The sequence below is a fragment of the Mytilus trossulus genome, chromosome 4 (assembly GCF_036588685.1).
Source record: "Mytilus trossulus isolate FHL-02 chromosome 4, PNRI_Mtr1.1.1.hap1, whole genome shotgun sequence".
NCBI classification, from domain to species: domain Eukaryota; kingdom Metazoa; phylum Mollusca; class Bivalvia; order Mytilida; family Mytilidae; genus Mytilus; species Mytilus trossulus.
In genome coordinates, this window is record NC_086376.1 from 27414380 (window position 1) to 27439744 (window position 25365).

Here is a 25365-nt window from a genome sequence, read left to right on the forward strand (position 1 = left end):
CTCAGTCGCCTAAAGATTTCATAATTAATAAATTATAGCGAAAAAATGGGGGAAATAAAATATTTTAAGTAGTATTATATATAGAATAATGCTTGAACGTCCAAAATATTTTGGTGTTCCCACCCCCGGAACCCCAGGGGCAGGGGTCCGCCACTGTGTAACGCGTATTCTGCTTTTTTAACTAACGTAATATGTTTTGAATTAGCTATGCTACACTTTTCTCAGTTTTAATATATTCAATGTACTACTATACCTTGATCTACCTTCAATCCCATTGTGGTATTCAATCCAGAAGAAGTTTGAACTGTTGAACTGTTGATCACCGTTGAAATGTCAGTGCGAGTGCAAAAATAACGTTTGTAAACAATGAATGACGTCATGTGTAAATCCAATCACATCAACGTTTTACAATAGGCAATTGTATGTTCCATATTGACGCGCTTTTGTGATTACGATAATAACATCAACGGCAAAATTTGAGACAACAGTTGATCAGCCGGGAAGGATAGGATACAGAAATACAGCAGAGAAAATATCGGTTTACCAGCCACTTGTAGAAATTCTTAAATTTACAGAAAGAGACGATTGTTACGACAAGTCAGAGATGGCGGATCCTTTTCGAATCATCTACGGATTGCTATTGTTCATGTATGTTTTACAAGTCAAATGTATGTCTTACTCCATCACATGTTTTATTCCGTGAGCATCCTGTCAGATCATATATTTTGCCGGAATCAACATTCTGTATACTGTGTCAACAGAATACACAATGTTGATTCTGTATTCTGTTGACACAACATTCTGTATTCTGTTGACATTTATACAAAAACAATGTCTTTCCCTTCAAGAATTTAGTTCAAATTTATGTTGTTCATAAGGGAACAGAACATTCGATTTACATATATATATATATTTGTTTATAAAAAAAATGCCGTATTATTGCCAACGACACAACAACAACAGCAACAACATATATTTTATTTGCCAATCGTGGCACCCAAAATGAGCGGAATAATCACAACTCTCCACAACAGATCAGATGACCAGAAATTAACAAATATAGGTCACCATTCGGCCATCAATAATGAGCAAAGCCATATCGCATAGTCAGCTAAAAAAGGCACCAAATGACAAATGTCAACGAATTCAAACAAAAAAACTAACGCGGTTCTTCTTCATGTACAAAAATGAACGAACAATGAATATGTAACACACCAACAAACAACAACCACTGAATTACAGGCTCCTGACTTCGGACAGGAACATATATACAGAATGTGGTGAGGTTAAACATGCTAGGGTCTTCCCCCCTAAACCTGGAACAGAGTTGTAACAGTACTACATAACAACAAACTATAAAATTCAGTTGAAAAAGGCTTATTTAACTTTAAATAACAGATGAATGCAAATAGAAATACATCTCAGTAACAAAAACATAATGGACGTTACCGTTACTCAACAAAAAGACACTAAATACAGATCTGAGAGTACTTGCAGATACTGACAGCTAGTTCAAAGCCACTAACAACTAATAACAAAAATCATGCATCTAACTTCAAAGACTTAGTTCATAGTTTTTTATACTTCTGTTGATTATATTTAATCTTAGTGTTTTCCTTCTGTTAAAAAGAGATTAAATAACAGACGCAATGTTCAACAAATTTGTTTAAAGATGGAAAATTGGTGTTACATTCGTTTAATTTATAATAATACACACAAACTAAAGAGACAGAACGACAAAGTTTGCCTCAAACGACAAGCAAGAATAAACCAAGAAACAGAAAACAGACAATTTTCCAATGTCCTATTTGGCTGGCTTTCATATTATTCCCATTGTTGACACTACTAAATTGTCATATTGTTACCTATTGTAGTATTTTAATCAGTAAGACTTTCTAAGATAACAATACGAATACTAAAAATCTGGACTAAAAATAAGGCGTATAGGTACAGTTTTCAATTTGTTAGCGGGCATGACGAAAAACAGCGAATCAAAGAATTCAACTTTATTTAAAACTAATAAAGGACAATGCAGTTGATTAAACAAAATACTCCATTTCAGGACCTTTTGTTTGTTCACGGGTGTGTTCTAGTAGTTTAAAATGATCCTACTGAGATTCCTCAAAATAATAACATATTAGAGTACAAGTATTAAAAATTTGCTTAATGTCCAGTAGCAAATATTACATGCATGTTCAAAACAATTGTTAAATAAGTACAATAGGTAAGTCCTGTAAAAAATTGTCATCTGGGGTGAAAGAAGGTCAATAAAACTTGGACTGCCACTGGACAACGAAAGCATATTGAAGGTGGACAGGAATTTGCCCTGCTGCATATTCAGACAAAAGGCCACCGACGGCCTCTCGAAGAGTTGTTGCAATAGTTATTAACCTGCAGAGATCATGGCACTCTCTTTCTATACATGCTATATGAGGCATCCGATTAAAGGTGACCAATCTTACATTTGTTGAAAATTAAACATCCCGCACAATTTTACTACCAATGGTTTTACTGTTTTTACTGTATCACATAAACATTATCCGTTGTGATGACTGACTTGCACTTCTGGTGACACTTTCTTAGTGAGAATGTGTTCACATATGGAACATATCTTGTCCTTATGTCCCACGTAAGTGTCATTAATAACTCCTGAACCACTTTACAGAATTTTGTAAATCATCGATGCAATCTTTATCTCATGGTGTATTTTTGCAAAGGACAATTTACAAAATGTTACGTCCATAATTAATACCATAACATGCATGTTGGGAAAAACAACTTTTTATAAATGCATGCAAAGTATTTGATGCAGTATGATATATTGTTATAGGTATCTAAAAATGGATCCCACCAGAACATAAAGACTAAGTCTATGAGGAAAATAAAGTTTTAGATCAACGACTTAAAATTGTCATGAACAGATAAAATATGAGATAGAGATAGAACTGGTATGAAAGGTGACAGTAGAACATTGAAATAATTTGAAAGGTAGGTATATATATATAGTTTTACACTCAATTATGATTTTTTTAAAGAAAGTATTTGCAGTTATTCCTATAATTTTATTTGTTGCCGATCCAAAGATGTCAGAGTGTTACAGCAGGACATAGTTGAACTTAGGAACCTAAAGGAAATATAAACAAAGATCTCCTTCTCTGTAACCGAATAACAGATTTAAAAGATAGTAATTTATCATAATGAGAATTTCCACTGGTACTAATAATGAAAAACTTCACAAAAAGAATACTTTTATTTAATTTTTAAACTATTGCATATGTAGGATTGTAACTGAGACAACTATCCACCAAATTTGAGACGATGTAAATGTGAACAATAATATACAACTGTGCAGACTTCAACAATGAGAAAACCCATACCGTATTGTCGGCTACAAAAGACCATGAAATAAACAATATATGAAACAATTTAATTCAGAAAAATTAACGACCTAATTTATAACAAAACGAATTAAAAATGTTAAAAGTGCAGCCCGTATTGAAAACATGGACATTTGTCATGAACCCAGACTTGGGACACTAAAATTCTTCTCCAAATCGTATAAGATCAGGCCCTGAAGTCTTACAAAATTTTCCCAGTGCCCGGAGAAAAAAAATCGTGGTCGAAAATTGAAATCCAGCATTTTGATTGGTTGATTTGTTGATTTTGGAGTTTGAATAAATAACTGACTCGAACGTTTAATGACTTCAAGGCCAGTTTTCAAGTAGGTAAATCAAACATTGTTCCATTTTTTTTCTTTCATTTTTCTCCCTGTATAATATAAACCTTCTATAATTAACGTTATACCACCTTTAGCAATGCATGTACACTGATTCACATTATGTCATGGTTGACCTATGTTTAATCTTATTATTGGACTTTAACAAAATGATAAATGTTGTAATCCACTTTTTCCTTTCCAGAAACAAGTTGGCAAAGATATATATCACATGCATAGGAAGAGCAATGGAAAATAACATTGAAGCAGAATTATGAAACAGTTATTTTAAAAAAACATTAAATTGAGGGAGAGAAAAACACATTTTTTTACTTTTTAATGCTGTTCATTCTTAAGATTACTGTTTATTGTATTTCGATGGAAGTTATTGCAGTTGATAAGAAGATAGAACAAAAATTTGAGTTCTTCAGCTTGTTTTATTCTGTCAATAAACATTAATTTTGAAAAGCAAACCATATATGTTCAAAAATCAAAAAGGTTAATTATGTACCAAATGACCTCCGTCAGACATTAATCAGTCTGTTGGAAATCTTAAGTTTCTTTAAATTTTTATGCTTATTTTACAAAATGTACCTTTGTTTGTATGTCTGTAATTCAAATCAATCAGAGATTTCTGAGGAACTACGAACCAAGAGTTTCTGAAAGTCATCAGTCCGCATGTGAACATGCTCTACTGAGTAATGTAGTTCTTACCCTTTCAACTCCCCGTTAACGGGATGCCTGAATATTGTAACACCAAACTTCATATATTCTTTTCGTAAAATACGCTCTGCAGTTTTATAAGAAAGAGTACAAGAGTTATGCATACAAGTATCTAAGTTACTATTCACAATAAACTCATTACAAGTGAATGAAATTGCAGCATGATTAAGGTATACAAAAAAAAAGAAATCTGTCAATAAATGTATTTAACCATTAAAAATCTTACAATGAGCATATGATTGGAAATTTATTTATGAGAAGTTAGACTAAAAAAAGTGGTCGTATTCTGAATATTCCCTCAGCTCACAGTAAAAGGAGAAAAACATACACTGTTCAGTCTGAAGGTACCTGTCATGTAGGGGGACATGTCTTATAGCAGATTTTCTCCTTGTGGTGAACTAGGATGTTAAAAAGGAGCTCAGTGCATTATTGGTCTAGTTCTGTACAAAATATGTTAATTACATTGTATTTATATCTGAGTATCATGTCCTCTTCCTGTACTTAACTTGCCACTGGATCACATAACATCAATCCATCCACCCATCTTCTCAAAAGTAATATATCGAGTTCCAATGTTCAATATGTTCTGATTTGACTCAAGCAATATATAAATACATGTAATATGGTATTGTCAAATAAAAGTATTAAAAACATAAACCTTGTAGACCACACAAGATGCAATTCTGACAATAAATATGACATAAAGCCAGAATATTTAAAAAAAAAAAAAAGATAAAGTAACTGTCGAAGAACTGGATCTAAAGCTGAACCACTGCAGGACAACAAAAATCAGAGAAATAAAAAAAAAAAATAACGAAATCATTAACATGTCACGATATAGAAAATGAATGGAAATGGGGTAAGTGTCAAAGAGAACAATTAACCCACCCCAAATATACAAAACAACTAGGCATCACTATACAGATACAGTGTTATAATGAAACAGTACTGAAGAAATTAGTAACGAAACACTACTTACGAAATCAGTACCGAATCATTACTGACAAAATCAGTACTGAAACAGTACTGTCAAAATCAGTACTAAAACAGTACTGTCAAAATCAGTACTAAAACAGTACTGTCAAAATCAGTACTGACAAAATCAGTACTGAAACAGTACTGTCAAAATCAGTACTAAAACAGTACTGTCAAAATCAGTACTGAAACAGTACTGTCAAAATCATTACTAAAACAGTACTAACAAAATCAGTACTGATTTCATTGAAAATATAACATTATAAGTTTTCAGTCTTTCCTTACAGTACTGATATGCACGAGGGTAGAAATGTACCAAAAAAGTGTAGGTAAATTATTGGTAGTGTAGGTGGTTTACCGGAATTTTCTTGGCATGTTAGAGATAGGGTGTTAATTCATAGAACAGACAAGGAAAGTGTCAAATATTTCATGTATATTTTAAACATAGAGAGCCTTACCTCGGCAGCTTTGCCAAAACAAACCTTCTTTTTTTCTGATATGTGCCTTCGGACTTTGTGTTTCGAATTGTAGTTACTTTTTCCATACTACGTATTTATCCTAATTCAAGCTCCATGTGATACAGGAAAATAGTATCTTGGAGCAAGGCTATTTCCTTCTTTTTGGGGTTGGGGGGGGGGGGGGGGGGGGGAGAGACTCCTAGCAAACAACATGTTTATAATGGCATTGTAGATTTTCTGATTAAATAAATGATAAAGTTACCGATCCGGTACATAAATAGATCGGTTAAAAAGCATTTTTTTTAAATTTTAGTTGGAATGGAAAAGCTTAATACGAGTGCTTCTTTAGGGAATGAAAAACTTGTTATAATTCTTAGTCCTAATAATGCTGCTGAAATGTACACAAGCTTTTCTTCATTCCATTATTTTTCTCCTGTCGTTCATACTTAAATATGCGAAATATTGTAGCGACAACTTACAAATTAAGTCAGGAGTTATTTTTTCCTGGTGGAAAATGCCAACTTGGGAACGTTAACCACACCGATTTAAAACTGCTTCCATTTCTTCCATTTTCATTCAATCACGTAAAGGTATTTATGCATGAATAAAACGTCCGTCAAAAATATCCGCGTTCGTTTTTTTCTGACAATTTCCGTAATTGACTTCCCGACTTTTACTACATCATCATAATGATACAACCACTGAACATAAAGTTGAACGAACCGAACATAATACTGATGCTTTTACTGAACATAATGAATAATCTACTGAATATAAAGAAACCGGGACTACTGAAGGTATTACTTAATGTACTGCAAATAATATTGAATCTACTGAACATAATGTCGAAAGTACTGAACATAATGAAAAATGTACTGAATATAACGTCAGAAGTACCGAACATAATTTAGATACCACTGCATATAATAATGAAACTACTGAACATAATAACCAAAGCACCGAATATAATGTCAAAACTACTGAACATAATGTAATAACTACTGAACATAATGTAATAACTACTGAACATTATGGGATATCTACTGAACATAATATACATACTACTGAACATAATATACATACTACTGAATATAATGGATAAAGCACCGAACATATTAAACAATCAACATCAGAAGACAGTCATGGCGTTCCATAGGCCTGCATTATACTGCATGTGTTATCTTTGATGATTTTAAACATACATACAAATGGTAAAAGATATATTTTTGTGAATATTGATCACGTATTAGTCTATAGCCTGTAAATGTTTGTATTGCCTAAACCACAGTATGAATATGAGTTATGGGAATAAAACACCAAATACATATTAAGGGTATAAAGTAAACTTAAATAAAATTTTCTGTTACTAACAATACATGCTTTGATATTTTAGTTATGTTTACTGTATAAGTTTGCATGACTAAAATTATAAGCAAGAGGTCAATTATTTTGATGTAAATAATATTGCGTATGTGAAGGATTTCTATAAATGACACAAATGAATGAAGGGGGTTTCAAGTTGATATGAAATGAAATGATCACAATGAAGATATATATATATATATATTTTTAGTTGCAACATTAAAAGTCTCAATCTTTTGGCTGTAAACAAAAAAATATTTAATAAATAAAAATGATTTCCCTAAATTCGGTCAATTGAGGCAATGGGATAGTTTTTAAAAGGTGAACATTGTTATCACTGATAGGGGATTATTAATCTTGAAAATAAACATCTGATACGGTCATGCTTTTAAAAACAATGTTTTTCGTGATGTAACGACAGATAAGTTAACGTACAGTGATGTAATAAAAGTGTAATTTATATCCTCCTTCTGAGTAGGAAAAGTTACATAAATCAATTAACTTGAAAGGTTTAAAAGATATTACCCCAAAATATATATATAAAAATGGGAAGATTGTACATGAAAAAATGTTGGAACAGTCAGGAAACACTTACAGTATAGTATTATACTGTCTTAGTCTGATAAGTAGCGTAAATAGGAAGTGTTTATGAAATCTCCTTTGTAAACAGTGTATTATACATTGTACATTGTGGTTTTTACAATATTTCATGCCTTCATATATCGTAAATATGAAAAAAACAAATGTGTGAGGAAGTATAGGTAAACATGATGAAAGTATGAAGGGAGTAAAAGCATTTATGTGTAAAATTTCTGGCAAACATCCTCAAGAGGGAGGAAATGGTCTCCTTCATCAAAATGATATGTAAGTTATTAATAATTATTTATGAAGACTGTGAACTTTTATTTTTCTTATATATGTACAAATATAAGTTGTCGGGTAACATGGCAAGACTAAATGTAGACATACTTCAATGATACAGCAATCTAACAACACAGTGGAATTAGAAAGTGACAAATGTGTTTCATTATCTGACTACTAGTTTTAAGTGATGTCTGCGTCCTTGGCATGACTAGATAAAATATATAGATGTTTATCTTATTTGCCAACTAGGCATTCAGCATACAGCATATATAAGGACGGGCTTATTCTGAACTGGAAAAATGGTTTGTGAGTTTGTAAAGGGTATATATAAAATTAATCTTGGCTTTATATTAGAATATGATGAGATTTCTTTCTTTTAGAACTCTGATTTGACATATAATTCATTTAGGCCTAAGGATATTTCAACAATAATGAAAATATTCATTCCTCAATACCATATTAGGTTATCCTTATCATTTCTATTTAATATATTTCTCACGAATTTTTTAATTTTAATATTTCCACATGATTATCAGTATGCATTCATTATTTTCCTCTTATATTAGACTAAATGTGTGAGACAGAAAAAACAAATGTTGTCTTGAGGCCATTTTGAAACAGATTAATATCATCATTGATCAAAAACATGGTCATTGATGTTTTAATTATGTATTGAGAAGAAACTAGAATGATTCAGCATTACATGTATACATGTCCAATGTATTTGTCATTGGTTAGCTAATATTATAAGGCTTGTCTAGGCTATTTAGGATTATAATATTATAATCTACTCCTTGTAAAATCATTTTTAGGCCAAGTTAAGGATACACAGAAATTGCAGTATATTTTTATCTTAATTTGTCATCTACATAAGGAAGTGATTTTTACCTGTGACAAGGTAGAACAGATAAATAGATATTTATTTACATAAGATTTAGTGTGTAATGGAGATTTTATAGTTTGTTAGAAATGACAATATGTATACAATTTGTCAATCTGTTTTTTTATTTTTATTTTTACACAAACCAGACAATGCGCTTATTATCCTTTCCTCTTTGAAGCCTTTTGAAAGTTTAGTTGATAAAAAGACCAAATTTGACTTTGATTTGTTTTCATGTGCAGGTGAAATGTATCAAAGTTTCTTTTTGAATACAACATGAATTTTAAGAAAAATAGTGCTTTGGGTGCATGTTGAATAGTTGTAAATGAGTACAAATGTTAATTTTTGTCTCTTTTTTCATAACTTGATTTCTAACTGGCATTTGTTTAACATCATCATGTACTTGTACAATGAAACAAAAAAAGATCAAATACAGATTTGTGTGTTCTTGTTTTGCCTTGATTCACTCCTACAAATCTGAGATGATATATGAATTATTAATTAATCTTTTCTTACTGACTTATTTTAAGTAAAACATTTTAAGAATAATTAAAATTCAGGTTAAATTGTCTTAAAGAACATCTAAATTTCTGTGGTCTTTAAATAACTTTATATTGATGTGAAATTATCTAAATAAATTTATCTACAAATCTATATCAATGTCAAAGATGATCAAAGGGTTATAATAAATACAACAACAATAATATAAATAGCAAAGATAATGTTTAATTAGGATTAGGAAAATTATTAAAATAAGAAGATAAACTAACAGTATTTTAAAATTGTTTTAAAAACTCCTTCATTAGTATCTGTCACCCAAATATTAAAATGTTGACCAAAGTATATACCATTCCTTGTAATGACAGAACTGTTGATCGATTGATCTTGCTAAACATCCAAAAATATTAAAAATCTCTAAAAAAAACAACTAAACTTATTTTATCATAAAACACATAGATTTCAAATAATGAAAATTACAAAATTAGCAGTGTTAATAATCTGCAGATTATCTGTAATCAACTGGTTTATTTATTAAATACATGATGGTTTATGTCACTTGAGATGTCTGGAGGGTGGTATTGTGACAGACTGATGGATAACTTATTAACACCAGGAACATATACCCTTCTCTATACCTGGATCAGGTTGAAACCGCTGGGAAAACAGCTTTTACAGAAGTTTGTTATCATTAAGTGCATTTTTACCACTAAAAATGTTGTGTAGGATACTCGTGCCCTGTGGATAAAGGGAATACATCACAACCACCCAATAATTGAATTTAAAATAAGAAATCATTATTAAATAAAGGGATAGTAAGAGTGAAGAGATACACATTTCAGAGATGAAGTATGAAAATGAGTGAGGATTCTTCTATTTTTCAAATGTTATCATTTGTTCTGTGTAGCTCTTTATGTTCACGGTAAGAATTTAATCATTATTTGTCAGATAAATGTTTGATAAATACAGTATTTAGAATGTTTAGTTTTGGATTTCTCTTGAATCTGTGATACGTAATTCAAGAATGTATCACAAAAGGTCCTAAGAAGACTAAAACAAAGTAATTTATCTATATAACATCAACAGTAAACCAATGTTAATCTGGTTGTGTATATTACAATTCCTCTGTTCACCATGGACGAACCAAAATGTTGAAGAACTCCAACATTGGCTTACAGATAATGCAATGATTTTATTTTGATTTTTGGTGTTTAATGGCCACTTTTAAACAACGTTTTTGGGGATCTTTTCTGGCAGCCAGCTTTTAATTGTGGAGGAAGCCTGAGTGCCCAAAGAAAATCACAACCTTCGATAGGAAAACTGACAATCCTAGTCGGTTAATATAAAAGTCAAGTGCACCCACACCAGCAGAGTTCAATTTTTCAACCTCAGTGTTGACTGGCTCAATTATGCAATGATAATAACCAACAAAAACAAGTATTTCTTAAAATGATAATGAATGATAGGTTTGGAAATTAAAAAAAATCATTTTCATGTATAATTTAGTAAAAAAATGATAACAACTTTCATGTTGATTTAAGAAATACATCATAGTAGAGAACAGTCCAGTCTCCCTTAATTTCTGATGAGAAATGTTTTCACAAAATATGGAAATGATTTAATGAGCACTCAACATATCATTTAGCATATTTGTATTTCAGATTCCAAAATCTATAAATAAGTTTGATGCATCTTTAAATTTATTTCACTACATGATTTAGATTTAATTAAATATAAGTTAACAATCAATGGAGAACATATTATAAAAACATTTTATCTATGAATTCGACAGCCTTGTAAAATGGCACAGAAATCCCAAAACACATAAATTTTACTTTTCCCTATTCGTTCAATTATCATTCAAACATGTCAGTTTTCTGTTTGCCTTGCACCGATTAGCCAACTTGTTAGGGTCAAACCCAGGCTAAACCTAAATTGTCTTATTTATATGATTTTTGAAGAAGTTATTATGCTACATCTTTGATCTTTGGTATATACTTTCAATCTTTTTCTTGAATAAAGATGAAATATTTGCCACTGGATGTTAAGCATTATTTTAGAATATTTCCATTTCCATACAGAGTAATATTGCTTAATAACTTTTGCCTTTCTTTCAGAAAACAGAAGCAGAAAGCAGAGACTATTTCTGGTCCAACTTTGGCCGAACAATATATCGTGATAGCAGACTACAAGAAAGCAGATAAATGGGACTTAAATCTAAAGGCTGGAATGGTGTTAGAAGTTATAGAGAAAAGTGACAGTGGTGAGTTGTATAAGACTAATATATCACAAGTCAAGAGGGAGGGTTATATGAATTGGAAAATTAAAGGAGATGTTATTATCTGTATGGGCTCTTTCTTTTAAGGTACTAGTGTCTAGTGATAAAGTAAGTAATTTGACGCTCCTGATTTGACTAAACTAGTTGTTCAAGTAGATAGATTTTTAAATCCTTGTATTGATTTGTACGGATGGAGGGATGGGGGGTAAAATTATCTTTGCCTGATTTTTGTATCTTGTCAGATTTTTTTCTTTTAGAAATTTGTACTTTAGGGGTAATTAACAATTTCCCTAAAATAGATTTCATTTATTAAGTTTTTATAAATTTTTGACAAAATATTTACTTTGACCTGTTGACAAAATATTAAAAAATCTCGAAATTTGAACCAACCATTTACAGGAATACTTTCATTTGATTATAAAGTATAGCAATGACAAACAGTTTTGGTCATTAGAAGCTTGATTACGCTTTCTCTATAATTTTTATTAAAACTTTTAGCTGATTTTAAAGAGTTAACTCCCTTAGGTGTTCTGTACCTCATTAAATATAATTAATTTTAGTGGATTTAATTTAATATTGCTTGGACGACTAAATAAGTTCACCAAGTAGATATATTTTATACTCCTTATACTGCAGTAGGAGTGATTCTATGACATTAAAATTAGAATTTCCAATATACAGTGAAATATGAAACAGGAACACTTACAGATATGCACTAACTTTTTACAATTTCATATCCTTTTAAAGAGAAATGTATTTATAATAGTATACATACTAATATAATGTCGCACCATATTTACAAGATAAAGATGATAACAATTTTTATCTATTTTTGTCAAGTACGATACTTGATATTGTCAAATTTATTTGTCATCATGTAAAACACGAGGAACAAATATCATGAGATGCGAAATTTTGTATTCTTAAAATACAAACCATCGTTAATTTCCTTGCTTCCTTATTATGTTTGAGCTGTTTGTATATGGCTGACTGGGTCAGTAGTGGGATTATGGAATACGAATCAGATGGCAAGTAAATATTTGATATTAAGGAAATATTTAGTTTATCTTTCAAAGAATTTAGGACAAAATACTGCATTAATCAAATTTAGATACCTTTTAAATACTTTTTGAATGTAGTTTTTGTGTACATTGTATTTAGAAGTTTTCAATCCCATGCTTTTATATTTGCCTGATCAGAGAACTAATATTTTGCATTGTAAATTATTTGGACACAGCTTATGGAATTGTTATTGGTGAATATTCTACCTAGCAGATTATCAAGTTGTCAAAAATTGTGATTGCATAAGATATTCTACCAGGGGCATTTTATTTAGGCCTTAATAAATACATGTGTTTCATCTTCCTATACCAACCTTATTTTTTAGGTGGCTAACTTCAAGATGTTTATTTATTTTGAACTAACACCATTGAAATATTTTGTTCATCATGATCTGGTTTGCCATTGAAGAATATTTGTGTGACAGATGACCAGATGACCATAGACACAATCTTGTTCATGACTCGCCACTAATGTGACAAATCATTTGATGATTACATGTCATGAGCCACACTTAGCATTAGTGAATAATTACATACATTAAAACATTTAATCTCAGGGACTGCAATTGTTTGCACCTATCCCAAGTCAGAAATCTGATATATAGTGGTTGTCGTCTCTTTATGTGGTTCATAAGGGTTTCTCGTTTTTTATATCAATTAGACTGTTAGTAAAAGTTTCCCATTTGAATGGTTTTACACTAGTAATTTTTGGGGCCCTTCATAGCTTGCTATTTGGTGTGAGCCTAGGCTCCGTCTTGAAAACTGTTCCTTGACCTATAATGGTTTACTCTTATAAATTGTGAATTGGATGGAGAGTTGTCTCATTAGAACTCATACCACATCTTCCTATATCTATGTTTTATAATTACAATGATAGTAAGGTGTACATGTCTGTCTGACACTGGGTTCCTCTGTCCTTGACCTCATTTGCATGGATCATTGATAATGCTTATTTTATGTGATATTTTTGAACTAAACTTTCATATAGCAGACTTTCAACATAACTTCAGTTATAATAAGTAAAGCAAGGAAGTCATTTCATCAGTGGTGTATTATGATAATTGATATAAAATGATATGTCTCAGCTTTATGTTTAAAGCAATTAGTTTAAACATATTTATATTTAGTGGATTTGGAAACAAGTTATTGCAACTTATATTAATCCCTTTCCACATTGTGGATGTGAGTGCTGCCTTGTAGCAACATTAGTCTGCTCTTTTAGAAATGTACAAGGGTGTCTTTTATGTGCAAGAGATATGGCTCTCTCTTAACAGGAGTCAGCCATTTATCGACCACTTCGGATGGACTATCATTGTTTCTCAAGACCATACTCCTCAATGAATTATATAGTCTGCACAAAAAAGATTTGATGTTAGAAACTAGTATTTCATCAATGGCCAGTGAAAAATAATATATACAAATAAAAAAATATGATATCAGAGAAGTGAAAGATTTGATTTTTTTTACAGGTTGGTGGTTTGTTAATGTTGATGACAAACAAGGATGGGTACCAAGTTCTTATGTGGAAAGGAAAGATGGACTCAAGGAAAATACAGCAATTAGGACTAATTTAGGAGAAGGTACAGAGATGTTCAGATTTGGCTGAAATGTTGTACCATTAATAAGTTTCTGAATTGAATTTAAAAAGACGGGCAATTTTTAAGAAAGTGGGATTTATCAAGTGTCTAATTATTATACACATACATTTTTTTTAAGGAAATAAGTTTAATTGTACACATATTGGTGAAAGTAAATGTCTTTCAGAAGAAAAAAAATGAAGAAAAGAAATTGTTACTTTAAACATGTCTGAGAAATTTGATGTACTTGACATTAAAAAGAACATTTCAACAACTTGTCCCTGACAACTTAGGATGGGGCTATACAGTGTTACCCTTATCCGTCATTTTATTGTTCTGCCAATACACAATAAACAGTTCTAACAGACTTTTTTACATAAATAAATAAATTGAGCTGAGTTTTAGTAAGTGTGTCTACAATGATGAGTGACAGATCAAGTTTACGTTGAAAATACCTCCGCTGATTTTTGCAAAAATTACAGGCTTTGGACTTTGACAATTTCCACTCCTAAAAAAGGCTTCAAATTTTGATTTTTGAGAATTGGACCATTAGTGTCATTCTGTTTTGGTTCTAAATATTAGTTTACAAATTACTTCTATATGTTGTTTATGGTAAATTTCATTATTCCAGATGAACGTTACATAAGTACAGAAAACTACACCCCCCAGAACTGTGATGAGATAGCTCTAGAGAAAGGAGCTGTTGTAGAGGTTTTGGAGAAAAACTTGGATGGATGGTGGTTTGTCAGGTAGGAGAGATCACTTATTTCTTTAAAAAGCTGCAATTTTTGTATCTATGTGAAATTGAAATATTAGTTTTAACATTTAAACAGTGAAATTAAATTTTAATTTGCTGTTTGAAAATTTTTTGCGAAAAAACTTTTGTTTCAAAGGTTATGATTTAGATAAATGATGATGAATTTATTAGCAAATGATAAATACACTTCAGTTTTTCTGGAAATTCAAATATTGTTATGTTTTTGAACTCACAGAAATTGTAAAAATTTATTTTAAAGAACCAAGGATGATAATTTTTAAAACGATAAATTCAAATGTTAATTTTTACAAAAAACCTGATTGTTTTATATCCCATTATATCCCAAATTCTAATGATCTGACACCAATGGCAGTGAAAGCTTGACCTTAACACTATTTTTTAGGAGTACACATTGGTCCAATTTTTTACCAAATATTTTAGATATTTTGGAATTATTTTCCAGTGTTTACAAGTGAAACCGAGATAGTAACCACTTGGCCAATGTTTTTAAGTGCAGTAGACAATGTGTTAGACAGATAGCATAACATAATAGTGTAATTTTTTATACCACATGTTATAAATATGTCAACAATGTGGCAGTTTGATGATCATTGTTTGTGTGGTTAAACATTAAGTCATGTTCCCTGAAAGGAAAAAAACAAGCAAACGTTCTTACATACTTTTAAATATGTGCATTGCCAAAGGCTTATGAACTTTTAACATTTTTTAATAGTTGTGACATAATATGTGTTTTAAGTGTAATATAATCATAAAAGTGAGTATTTTAATTGAAAAAAAATCCACTTCTATGATAAAAAAGAAATGTACCTTATGGTCTTATAGATTCTAACTTTTTTATGGTAATTAGTTCAATGGGAGTATGTACCATGGCCATCAGTGCTTGTTTTACAACATTCTCTAGAGTCATTAGTAATACCAGTCCCTTGTTTGATATAGACATCAAAGCCAAAGTTGATAAATGATTGTTTAATAAAGCCCATTATTATATTTCCCCAAATGGATAACCTCAACTTAGATTTGTACTTGCAAAATTTCTTTTTACCAAATTTGAAAGAGAAAATTAAAGAAAACTCAATAGAAAATTTAAAAAAGTAATATAACAATCAGATGGTATTCGTGATCAAATCATCATTCCATAAAAAATTGTATGCCATTGGCGGATCCAGGGGGAGGGTTCAATAATAATGCGTTCTGGGAATTGGAACCCCCCTTTTTTTTTGGATGATCAATGCATTTGAATAAGGACATATAGTTGGAAGCCCCCCCTCCCTTTGTCCTTGGTTGGGACCCCCCTTTTTTCATGGCTGGATATGCCCCTGTATGCTATCCATTTTAAATGAAACTACTGATGCACAAGGATCATTGACTTCATCTGTTCATTAAGCTGTCTGTATTTCATGCACATTCCAGATGAAAATAAGTGAATATACATCATATTTATTGTCTTACAGATCCAATGGTAATGAAGGTATAGCTCCAAGTACTTACCTAATGAAAACTGAGAAAGCTCATATAGAACGTGTAGCCCGTGCTTCTGGAGTACAAATCATTGGTCGTATGAGTGATGTCAGTGATCTGCTTCAACACTCTGCCCATTCAGAATCTGTGACTGACAAAAGAGGCAGTGTCCAACATATCCTAAAGAAACAGAGATCTTTAGAAAGAGGGGGATCATTACGACCTCCACCTAGACTAAACTCTGTAAATAAGGTTAGTTCTGGAAATATGTTAGTAACCTCTGTTATCGTCCTTCCCTACGCCTATATCACCCTGCTTTGTCGCTCAGTAATTCTTGTATCAAGACTTCAAAACGAGACCAGACATTATCAGAGACGTCACAATGTGAGGGGAGAAGTTATCAGCGATGTCACAATGCGAGAGGAGACATTATCAAGCTTGCTTTCGTCAAGCGTAAAACTGTCTTAGGGAGAGGAAAAAAGACCATTAATGAAACAGTAAATAGATAATCAGGTTTTCTAAGTAGAGATATCGTAAAATATCAGCCGCTTGACACAATGTGAAACTTTTTAGCTCGTTCATTACGCTCACTCGCCAAAATGGTTCACATTGTGGCTCGCTGCTGATATTTTACGATATCAATGTGTAGAAAACCCGATAATCTATACTTATGGCTCAAATCTATTTCTAAAGTAAGGTTTAAGATAAAGTATATTTCTCATTTGTGAGATTCAAACTACTCCATATTTAGAACAAAGGTACTTTAAAAATGACTAAAAGGATATTGTTTTATGACAGCAAAATTTTTGCAGTTGTATAATGTTAGGAAATTGTGCGACAAGGTTCCATACATTAAACAATAGGTTCGAGGGTTATTGCCAAAATGTTAAGGAATTATGGACCAAAAAGGAGGGGGGTGAGTTGGGGGGGATAGGATTTTTCTTTTTTTATGCCCCACCTACAATAGTAGAGGGGCATTATGTTTTCTGGTCTGTGCGTCCGTTCATTCGTCCATCTGTTGGTTCGTCCGTCTGTTAGTTCGTCCGTCTGTCCCGCTTCAGGTTAAAGTTTTTGGTCAAGGTAGTTTTTGATGAAGTTGAAGTCCAATCGACTTCAAACTTTGTACACATGTTCCCTATGATATGATCTTTCAAATTTTAATGCCAAATTAGAGTGTTTAACCCAATTTAACGGTCCATTGAACATAGAAAATGATAGTGCGAGTGGGGCATTCGTGTACTGGGGACACATTCTTGTTAAACATTAACTTGATTTTAAGTCTTTATGGTCTCTATAAAATATACCACAAGGTTCCAATGTTCCATGCAACGAAAGGAAGGTTGTGATTGATTTTGGGGGTTATGGCTCTAACTGCTTAAGAAAAAGAGCCCAAAAACATTACTTTTATAATACTGTTTTCACATTTGTTCATTTCTTGATGAATTTCAATGTGGTTTAATTCAAAGTCTTGAATATTTGGGGTTTCTTATCAAAAAAAAGGAGATCATGTCTAATGACGTCACATAGAAAGAAACACTTTCTCTTTGCAGAAAATATAAAAAAAAAAAAACGGCTGCCTACATATAGTCGTTAAAGTCATTAAAAAATAGATTTTCCCACCATATCCTGTGAAATTTCATATTTGTTTCACTCTACGGTTAAATTTTGCATATTTAAATGCCTGAAAACTTTCACATTTTTAATTTGAACAAAATGTAAATCAGTCATCAGAAAGACAGTTAAACATATACATGATATAGTTAACCATTTGTAAATATTGGTATAATTTTATGCTTGAGTGTAAAAACAATAACAAACTATAAAAGTACTTCTATTTAGGCATCAGACGAGGTGATGAGAGCACTGAAAAGGACAGATGATCACTATGTTACAATCACAGAGTTTAAAGACAATGTGGGAGATGGAATATCATTTTGCACAGGAGAAATTGTCCAGGTTTGTTGTAATATATTAAGAAAAAAAAATCCTTTAAATTTGGAATTTGGCAGCAGTATTTTTTCTTAAGATATGACATAATATGATAAAGTGTATTAGAAAAATATTAATCCCAAACCAGCAAACCAACAAAAACATACAAAAATACTTTGACTTCTAGATATTGTCCAGTATGTCAGTTAAAGTAGAAATTGAGGTTCTGTTACAAGAATACTTTTGTCCAGTTAATACTGAGACACATAAAGGCAACAGAAGTTTACAACTCTTCAAAAGTCATAAATAGTTGAGAGAAAACAAATTTAGGTTACAAACTAAAACCAAAGGAAACAAATCAACTATGAAAGGATAACAAGGGAGCAACACAACACTGAAGTGAAACAAAAGCAAACGCCAACTGTTACTGACACAACAAAGTATATTGAGGTCCATCAAAGAGAATGCTTTTGATCTGTTACTGACACAACAAAGTATATTGAGGTCCTTCAAAGAGAATGCTTTTGATCTGTTACTGACACAACAAAGTATATTGAGGTCCTTCAAAGAGAATGCTTTTGATCTGTTACTGACACAACAAAGTATATTGAGGTCCTTCAAAGAGAATGCTTTTGATCTGTTACTGACACAACAAAGTATATTGAGGTCCTTCAAAGAGAATGTTTTTGATCTGTTACTGACACAACAAAGTATATTGAGGTCCTTCAAAGAGAATGCTTTTGATCTGTTATTGAAATTTGTCAGAACTAGATAAAATTGAAATTAGAAGTAGCTTTACATATTTCCTAGTACTGTGGATTCATTTATTTTAGTGGGTACTAATTTTCATGGATTAAGGAAAACTTCCAATTTCATGATTTTGCCAAGCTCTGTGTACAATCCCGTAGAAAATATGTCATTCGTTGATTATTTAAATTTGTGGTTCACCTATACACACAACATCCAAGAAAATTACTATCCAATGAATAATAATGAATCCACAGTAGATTGAAGTACATCTATAGCTTGTTCTGTTTTAGGTCTTGGAGAAGTCAGACAGTGGCTGGTGGTTTGTTAAAATAGATGGTAAAGAAGGATGGGCTCCTGCTTCTTACATAGGAAAGACACATATGAATGGAATTGAGGAGGTAATAATTATGATCTGTTTAAAGGTTATGTTTCTATAGTAAACCTTTAGATCTGCTAAAAGCAAAATTTTAAATAATAAGGTACACTCAAAGCCAAAATTTGACAAACTATAAGGTATGCTCAAAGCCAGAATATAAATAATCTAAATGACAGTGACAGAATCTCTCCAGTAATAAATTCACTGTAAATATAACTGAATTTGATGAGACTGTCATACAAAGTGAGAGGTTTAGTGCTATAAAACCAGGTTTAAACCACCATTATCTACATTGGAAAATACCTGTACCAAGTCAGAAGTATTACAGTTGTTGTCCATTCATTTTTTATGTGTTTTGTCATTTGAATTTTGCCATGATTAGGGACTCTCCCATTTGATTTTCCTCTGAGTTCAGTATTTTTGTGATTTTACTTTTTTCATACATGTTAAAAAAAAAGATCTGTCTTATTATTACATAATTATTTTTTTACCTTATATGTTCAAACAGAATCCTTGCTATTGTGATATATAAGAAAAGAGTGATTGCAGAATAGGTATAAAAAATAGGTATAAATAATTCCAAATTTATACTCTTGATTTAATTTGAATGGACCAATTCCAAAACAATGATACGTCTTTGGATTTTAATTCTATTTTGTTAATTCTTATTATCTTAATATGAAAAGATGTCATTTGAAAGGATTTGAAACCCTAATTTAAGAGAATAGATGTTAAATTTCTCATTTAGTCTAATAATTTGTTTTGCATATATAAAAAAAGAAGAAGTTGTATGATTGCTTATTTGAAAGCTTTCTACTAGTTGTCTAGAAAAAATCATAAAAAAATAGACAAAAAGAATAAAAACTACAGGTCAACACAAGGCTTTTCAGCAATGATCAAAACCCACACTATATTGTCCCCTTGTAACAGAGTACTCTTCTAATTTTGTCCTTCATATAAAGGTTGAATCTATTTAAAGATTACTTTATTTATTTCAGGAAGAAAATGTGTATCATGACATAGGAGAAGTAGCAGACGATGCTGATAATAGTTTTAATGATGATGATACTGATAGTGATGATTATGAAATCCCTGACCCTGTGAAAGATGACATTAAACATGAGGAATCTGTAAATAATAAACTTAATGATATAAACACAGCATTACAGATGAGGATTAAACCATCGGATCTTAGTAATACAAAACATGGAACATCAGATAAAGGGGCTGTAAAAAGACCAAATTCTAAACCCCCGCCTCCACCAATGGCCATGAAACCTGTTGAAATTGATGTGGATGATCAAATATCGTCTCAAAAAACTTTAAAATCTCCGATTTCAAATGAACCACCTTTACCACCTCCTAAAAAGGGTAAAGACAAACCGAGTTTGCCACCGAAAAAAGATAATACAGGAAGTGCTAATTTTCAATCTGTATTGAAAGCGAAAAATACATCTGACAAACCACCACAACCACCTCCAAAGAACAGTAAACCGGCTTCTCTGGGCTCAGGTTTTAAAAATAATTCTTCAGATGTTTCTGATCAGAATAAAAGTCCTCTTGCTGAACTGAAGAGTAAACTTACAAAACCGAGAGATGAAAGAAAGGCAGATAACTTATTATCTCCAGGACAGCAACGTTACAAATATACGGATGTTGTTCCCAAGGATCAAAGACAATCTGCTTCTCAACAAGAATCTCTTGTTGGAGTATTAAAATCTAAATTTGGAAAAAGGCATGACTCTTCTGATGACAGTATATCGCCTGTAACAAGTCCTAAATCTGACACTGGAACAAAGGCCTTTGTTTTACCCCAAAAGACATTTCATAAACCAGCAACACCCCCTAAAAATGTGTCTCCAATGTCACCAAAAAGACTGAATCATACTCCAGGAAAAGATTTAACAAGACAACATGAGGAAGAAACTAGTGTCAATAAATCTATGGGTGAATTGAAAGCGAGATTTGAAAAACAACAACCAGAGGTATCCAAGAAACGACCATTAAAACCAAAAACTGTGACAAATACGCATAAAAGTAACTCTAGTATTAGTTCTGAAAGTTCATCTTCGACAGTTGATGACAAACCAAGTGTTAAAACTAGTGCGTTAAAAGCAATGTTTGAACATTCTAATTCAGAGCCAGTTTCTAAGCAGAAACTTGTTGCTAAGACAAGTTCTGGTAGCAGTAAAGCATCAGGAATTGCTGCCAGAAGTTCAAAGTTTGAAAGTGATAAACCATTATTAAAGCCACCTGTGCAAAGATCAAACAATTTTTCTTCAAACCAACTTCCATTGTGGTCAAAATCAAAAGTGGATCAATCTAAACCTATGCCAGTTATCCCTCATAAACCATTAAAACCCAAAACATCAATCCCTCCACCTTTACCAGCAAAATCATCAAGTAGTAATACAGAAAAAGTAAGACCTAAATTAGCCATACCCCAAAAACCATCTAATGTGGATAAAAATCATAATGAAATGGGAGATAAACAAAGGGGAATAACTGAAGTGTCAAAGATAATAGCAAATGGAAAACAGTCTACTACAAGCCAGGAAGAAAGTGAGCCACCAACGCCACCACAAAAAGATTATGAAGTTCTATCTAAGTGTACATCTTCTCAATATAAAACATTATTTGATTACATTGGGGAAAGTGAAGGAGAATTTGGATTCAAGTCGGGAGAGAATGTTGAAGTATTGCAACAAACAGACGAATGGTGGTTTATAAAGGTACATGAAGAAGAGGGTTGGGCTCCAGCATCATATATAGAAAACTGTGAAACAACAAAATTTGATGAGGTCTTTCATCAACAGTATCGAGCAGTTGTAGAATTTTTTGCTGATGCTGATGGTGAAATAGATTTGAATTATGGTGACATTTTGGACGTTTTAGAAGAAACGGACACTGGGTGGTGGTTAGTTAGGAATGGTAGAATGGAAGGTTGGGCGCCTTCTGAATATATGGAAAAGGTGTAAAACTGTTGATTACTAATGTCTATAAATATTGCTCAATATCTAAATACACAATATTTTGAATTCAGTTAATTTTTCGTGAATTTCTCAATAAAAAGCAATTAACTGTTTCACAAGTTTCTTAACAAGAAGTATCAATATTTTATTCAAAATGAGAAATATTGCAATAACATTGAGTGTCTAAATTATTCAAATAAAAAAAAAATTGCCTTCCTACCCAAATATAAAGTTCTACAAAGTACAATTCTGTGATAGATTTGAACACATGTATATATATTTTAATTTGTATTTTATCATGACATTTTAATTCTATTGTTGTCAATTAGTTAGAGTCTTCTAAGACTGAAGAGTACTGTTTTCTATGATTGGACAACACAACGGATACAGAGATCTGTTTTATAGGTAGACCTCAGTCTGTTTACAGATACCAGTTTATCATAAACTTGTTTTAAGATTACCTATCTGCATAAGATGAATTATATATTTGTTTAGTTTGAATCTGTTTTTAGTAACAACCTTTAGTATAGAAAATGTGGCTGCTGCTATTTTTAGACATTTGGTGAATATTTTGTTTTTATAAGAACACAATTAGAAACAGATGTTAAATTAAGTATTGTTAAGTTTGAAGTTATTGAAAGGTTGACCAGTTGTTAAAATATTGAGTTGAAACATAATTGTAAATCAATTTCTTAGTTAAACATGTTATTGTCTTATAGATCATTCTGGCCTGCCATGAAGTGGGGCATATACTGGTTTTCGGCTGTCTATCTGTATTGCTGTAACCCCTGGCTTCAATGTTGAGTTTATCTGAAGTACCATGAATTTCTTTTTTTCCCCTCAAAAAGTGTCAGAAGAGCTTCCTGAAATTGTGAAGAAAGCTTCATGAAAGCATGGTAAACAGGGTGATTCATTTTCGTATTCACCACTCATCAACTTCCTGTTAATTGAATACTTTTATTACATAAATATTTGTACACACAGTAGTCTTGATATTATTGCTTCAAACTGCTAATAATTGCTACCCTCTTTTTATATAACAAAAAGAGACATTTATGATGTCTCCAACTAAACATTATTATGATGTAATTTTACTAAAAGCGAAATGTTTTAGATTTTAATTTGAAACTTTTTATACGAAAAGACTATTACACAATTTAAAAAAAATGAAACTAAGTTGATGCACAGATAAATGATTCATAAAAATGTGCATTTGGAAAATTTAGTTTCTTGTCAATTAAGTTAGCAATATATGACTATCATCTAGGAAATTTGATCATTAAATATTAAAGAGCAACAAACTGAAAATAATGGTAAAAATACTAAATATGTTTGCGCTCTGGTTATATACTACTTTCCAGTTATGATATCATTAGAATAGATTGCTGTACAAGGTTCATTTCTGAAGTTGTTGTTAAACCTTACATTTTGTTATCTGCAATTATATGAAAACTTGTTACTTCAAGCCAGGAATATGACAGTTATTATCCATTCGTTTGAAGTATTTGAGCTTTTGATTTTACCATTTGATTTATATGTACTTTCTGTGTTGAATTTTCCTTGGAGATTGTTATTTTTGTTATTTTACTTTTTGAAGAAGTACTCTATTTTAGAATAGTTTTCATAGTTCTAACATCATTCAATGGTTTTTATACCCCATCATTAAATTGTCAACTGGAATTGTTGGTGACAGTTGATTTTTTTAAAAGAAAGAATTGCTCAAAACTTGCCCTTCTGACATTTATGATTTTTTTTAATCCTTTTACTTAAAAGAATGGCATCATCAAATCAAATATTTATAAATACAAAATGTAGATCAAAAATAAAAACACACATATTTGATCATTTATTAGAAATGTTAGCCCCTAGGCTATGAGACAGTATCGATTTTAAAACTTTGAAATGAAGCCATAATTAGTTTTTATCATCTGTGGATCTGACATATTTGCAATTTCCAACCAGATTTTACTTGCCATAGTCAGAAGTTTTTGCATTTATGTTGTTTGCAAAGTTAAATGATATTGCTGTGTTAACTGTTTAGGTTGTACAAACGAATAAGACAGAATATTCTGATGTTAATACACATGTTACTGAAACTGTTGAGTGCCTAAGATATAAAACAATAAACAATTAAAAAAAAATGTGTTACTTGAATTTGTGATAATCTTCTGTCAATCGCAAAAAATGTAATTTTAAGTATTGAATGCTTCATTTATTAATTTCATAGGGTTGTAAAAGTGTTAACCGTGCATATATTTTTATCACTTCGACCCTTCATACAAAATGCACTTTGGTTAATGCTTTTACAACCCTATGAATTTACAAAAAGAAGCATTCAATTCTTAAGTATTTTAGTTCACTTGAACTACGGGACATGTGACCTTTTGCCATTACTTGAGTTGGCATTTGTTAACATCCGTTTGTTGTAGTAAACTTTTCCGAAGATATTCTCTGAAACTGCTTAATCAAACTCAAACAAAACAGATGTTAATGATGTGTAGGTAGTTCATGATAAAACTTCCATCTCTGCTGACCAACCAATACGGCAGTCGTGACCATATGTCCATTGTCCATGCTTTTTTTTTTATTGTTGAGCGACTGCTTGAAAATTTTATATTTATTTTATTATGTGGAACACTCATTGATAAGTTAAAGTATATTTGGTATATGGGGATCCTAGAAACTTCTACAGGTCTGTCAGACACGGCTCA

At 31.4% G+C, this 25365-nt stretch overlaps 1 protein-coding gene and 1 long non-coding RNA gene across 7 annotated transcripts in view; both read left to right on the forward strand.

Annotated features, from left to right (window-relative positions):
- Positions 1-24334, forward strand: part of LOC134714996 (SH3 and PX domain-containing protein 2B-like) — a 54078-nt gene extending 29744 nt beyond the window's left edge. For 2 of the 6 annotated variants that reach the window (XM_063576802.1, XM_063576804.1), the window contains 7 exons: positions 11593-11738; positions 14284-14394; positions 15023-15140; positions 16621-16879; positions 18467-18583; positions 19597-19704; positions 20681-24334. In XM_063576802.1, the coding sequence (XP_063432872.1) occupies positions 11593-11738; positions 14284-14394; positions 15023-15140; positions 16621-16879; positions 18467-18583; positions 19597-19704; positions 20681-22660 (2839 nt within the window). In that variant the 3' untranslated portion in view covers positions 22661-24334. Of the gene's footprint in view, positions 1-7842; positions 8098-8975; positions 8996-10102; positions 10398-11592; positions 11739-12619; positions 12782-14283; positions 14395-15022; positions 15141-16620; positions 16880-18466; positions 18584-19596; positions 19705-20680 lie in introns of those variants that run through there. The other 4 variants (XM_063576805.1, XM_063576808.1, XM_063576806.1 and 1 more) reach the window with 4 other exon arrangements.
- Positions 510-4151, forward strand: LOC134715000 (uncharacterized). The gene is made up of 3 exons (XR_010106602.1): positions 510-648; positions 2831-2988; positions 3921-4151. It is a non-coding gene; the product is annotated as an uncharacterized LOC134715000 (long non-coding RNA).
- Positions 24335-25365: the final 1031 nt, after the last annotated feature.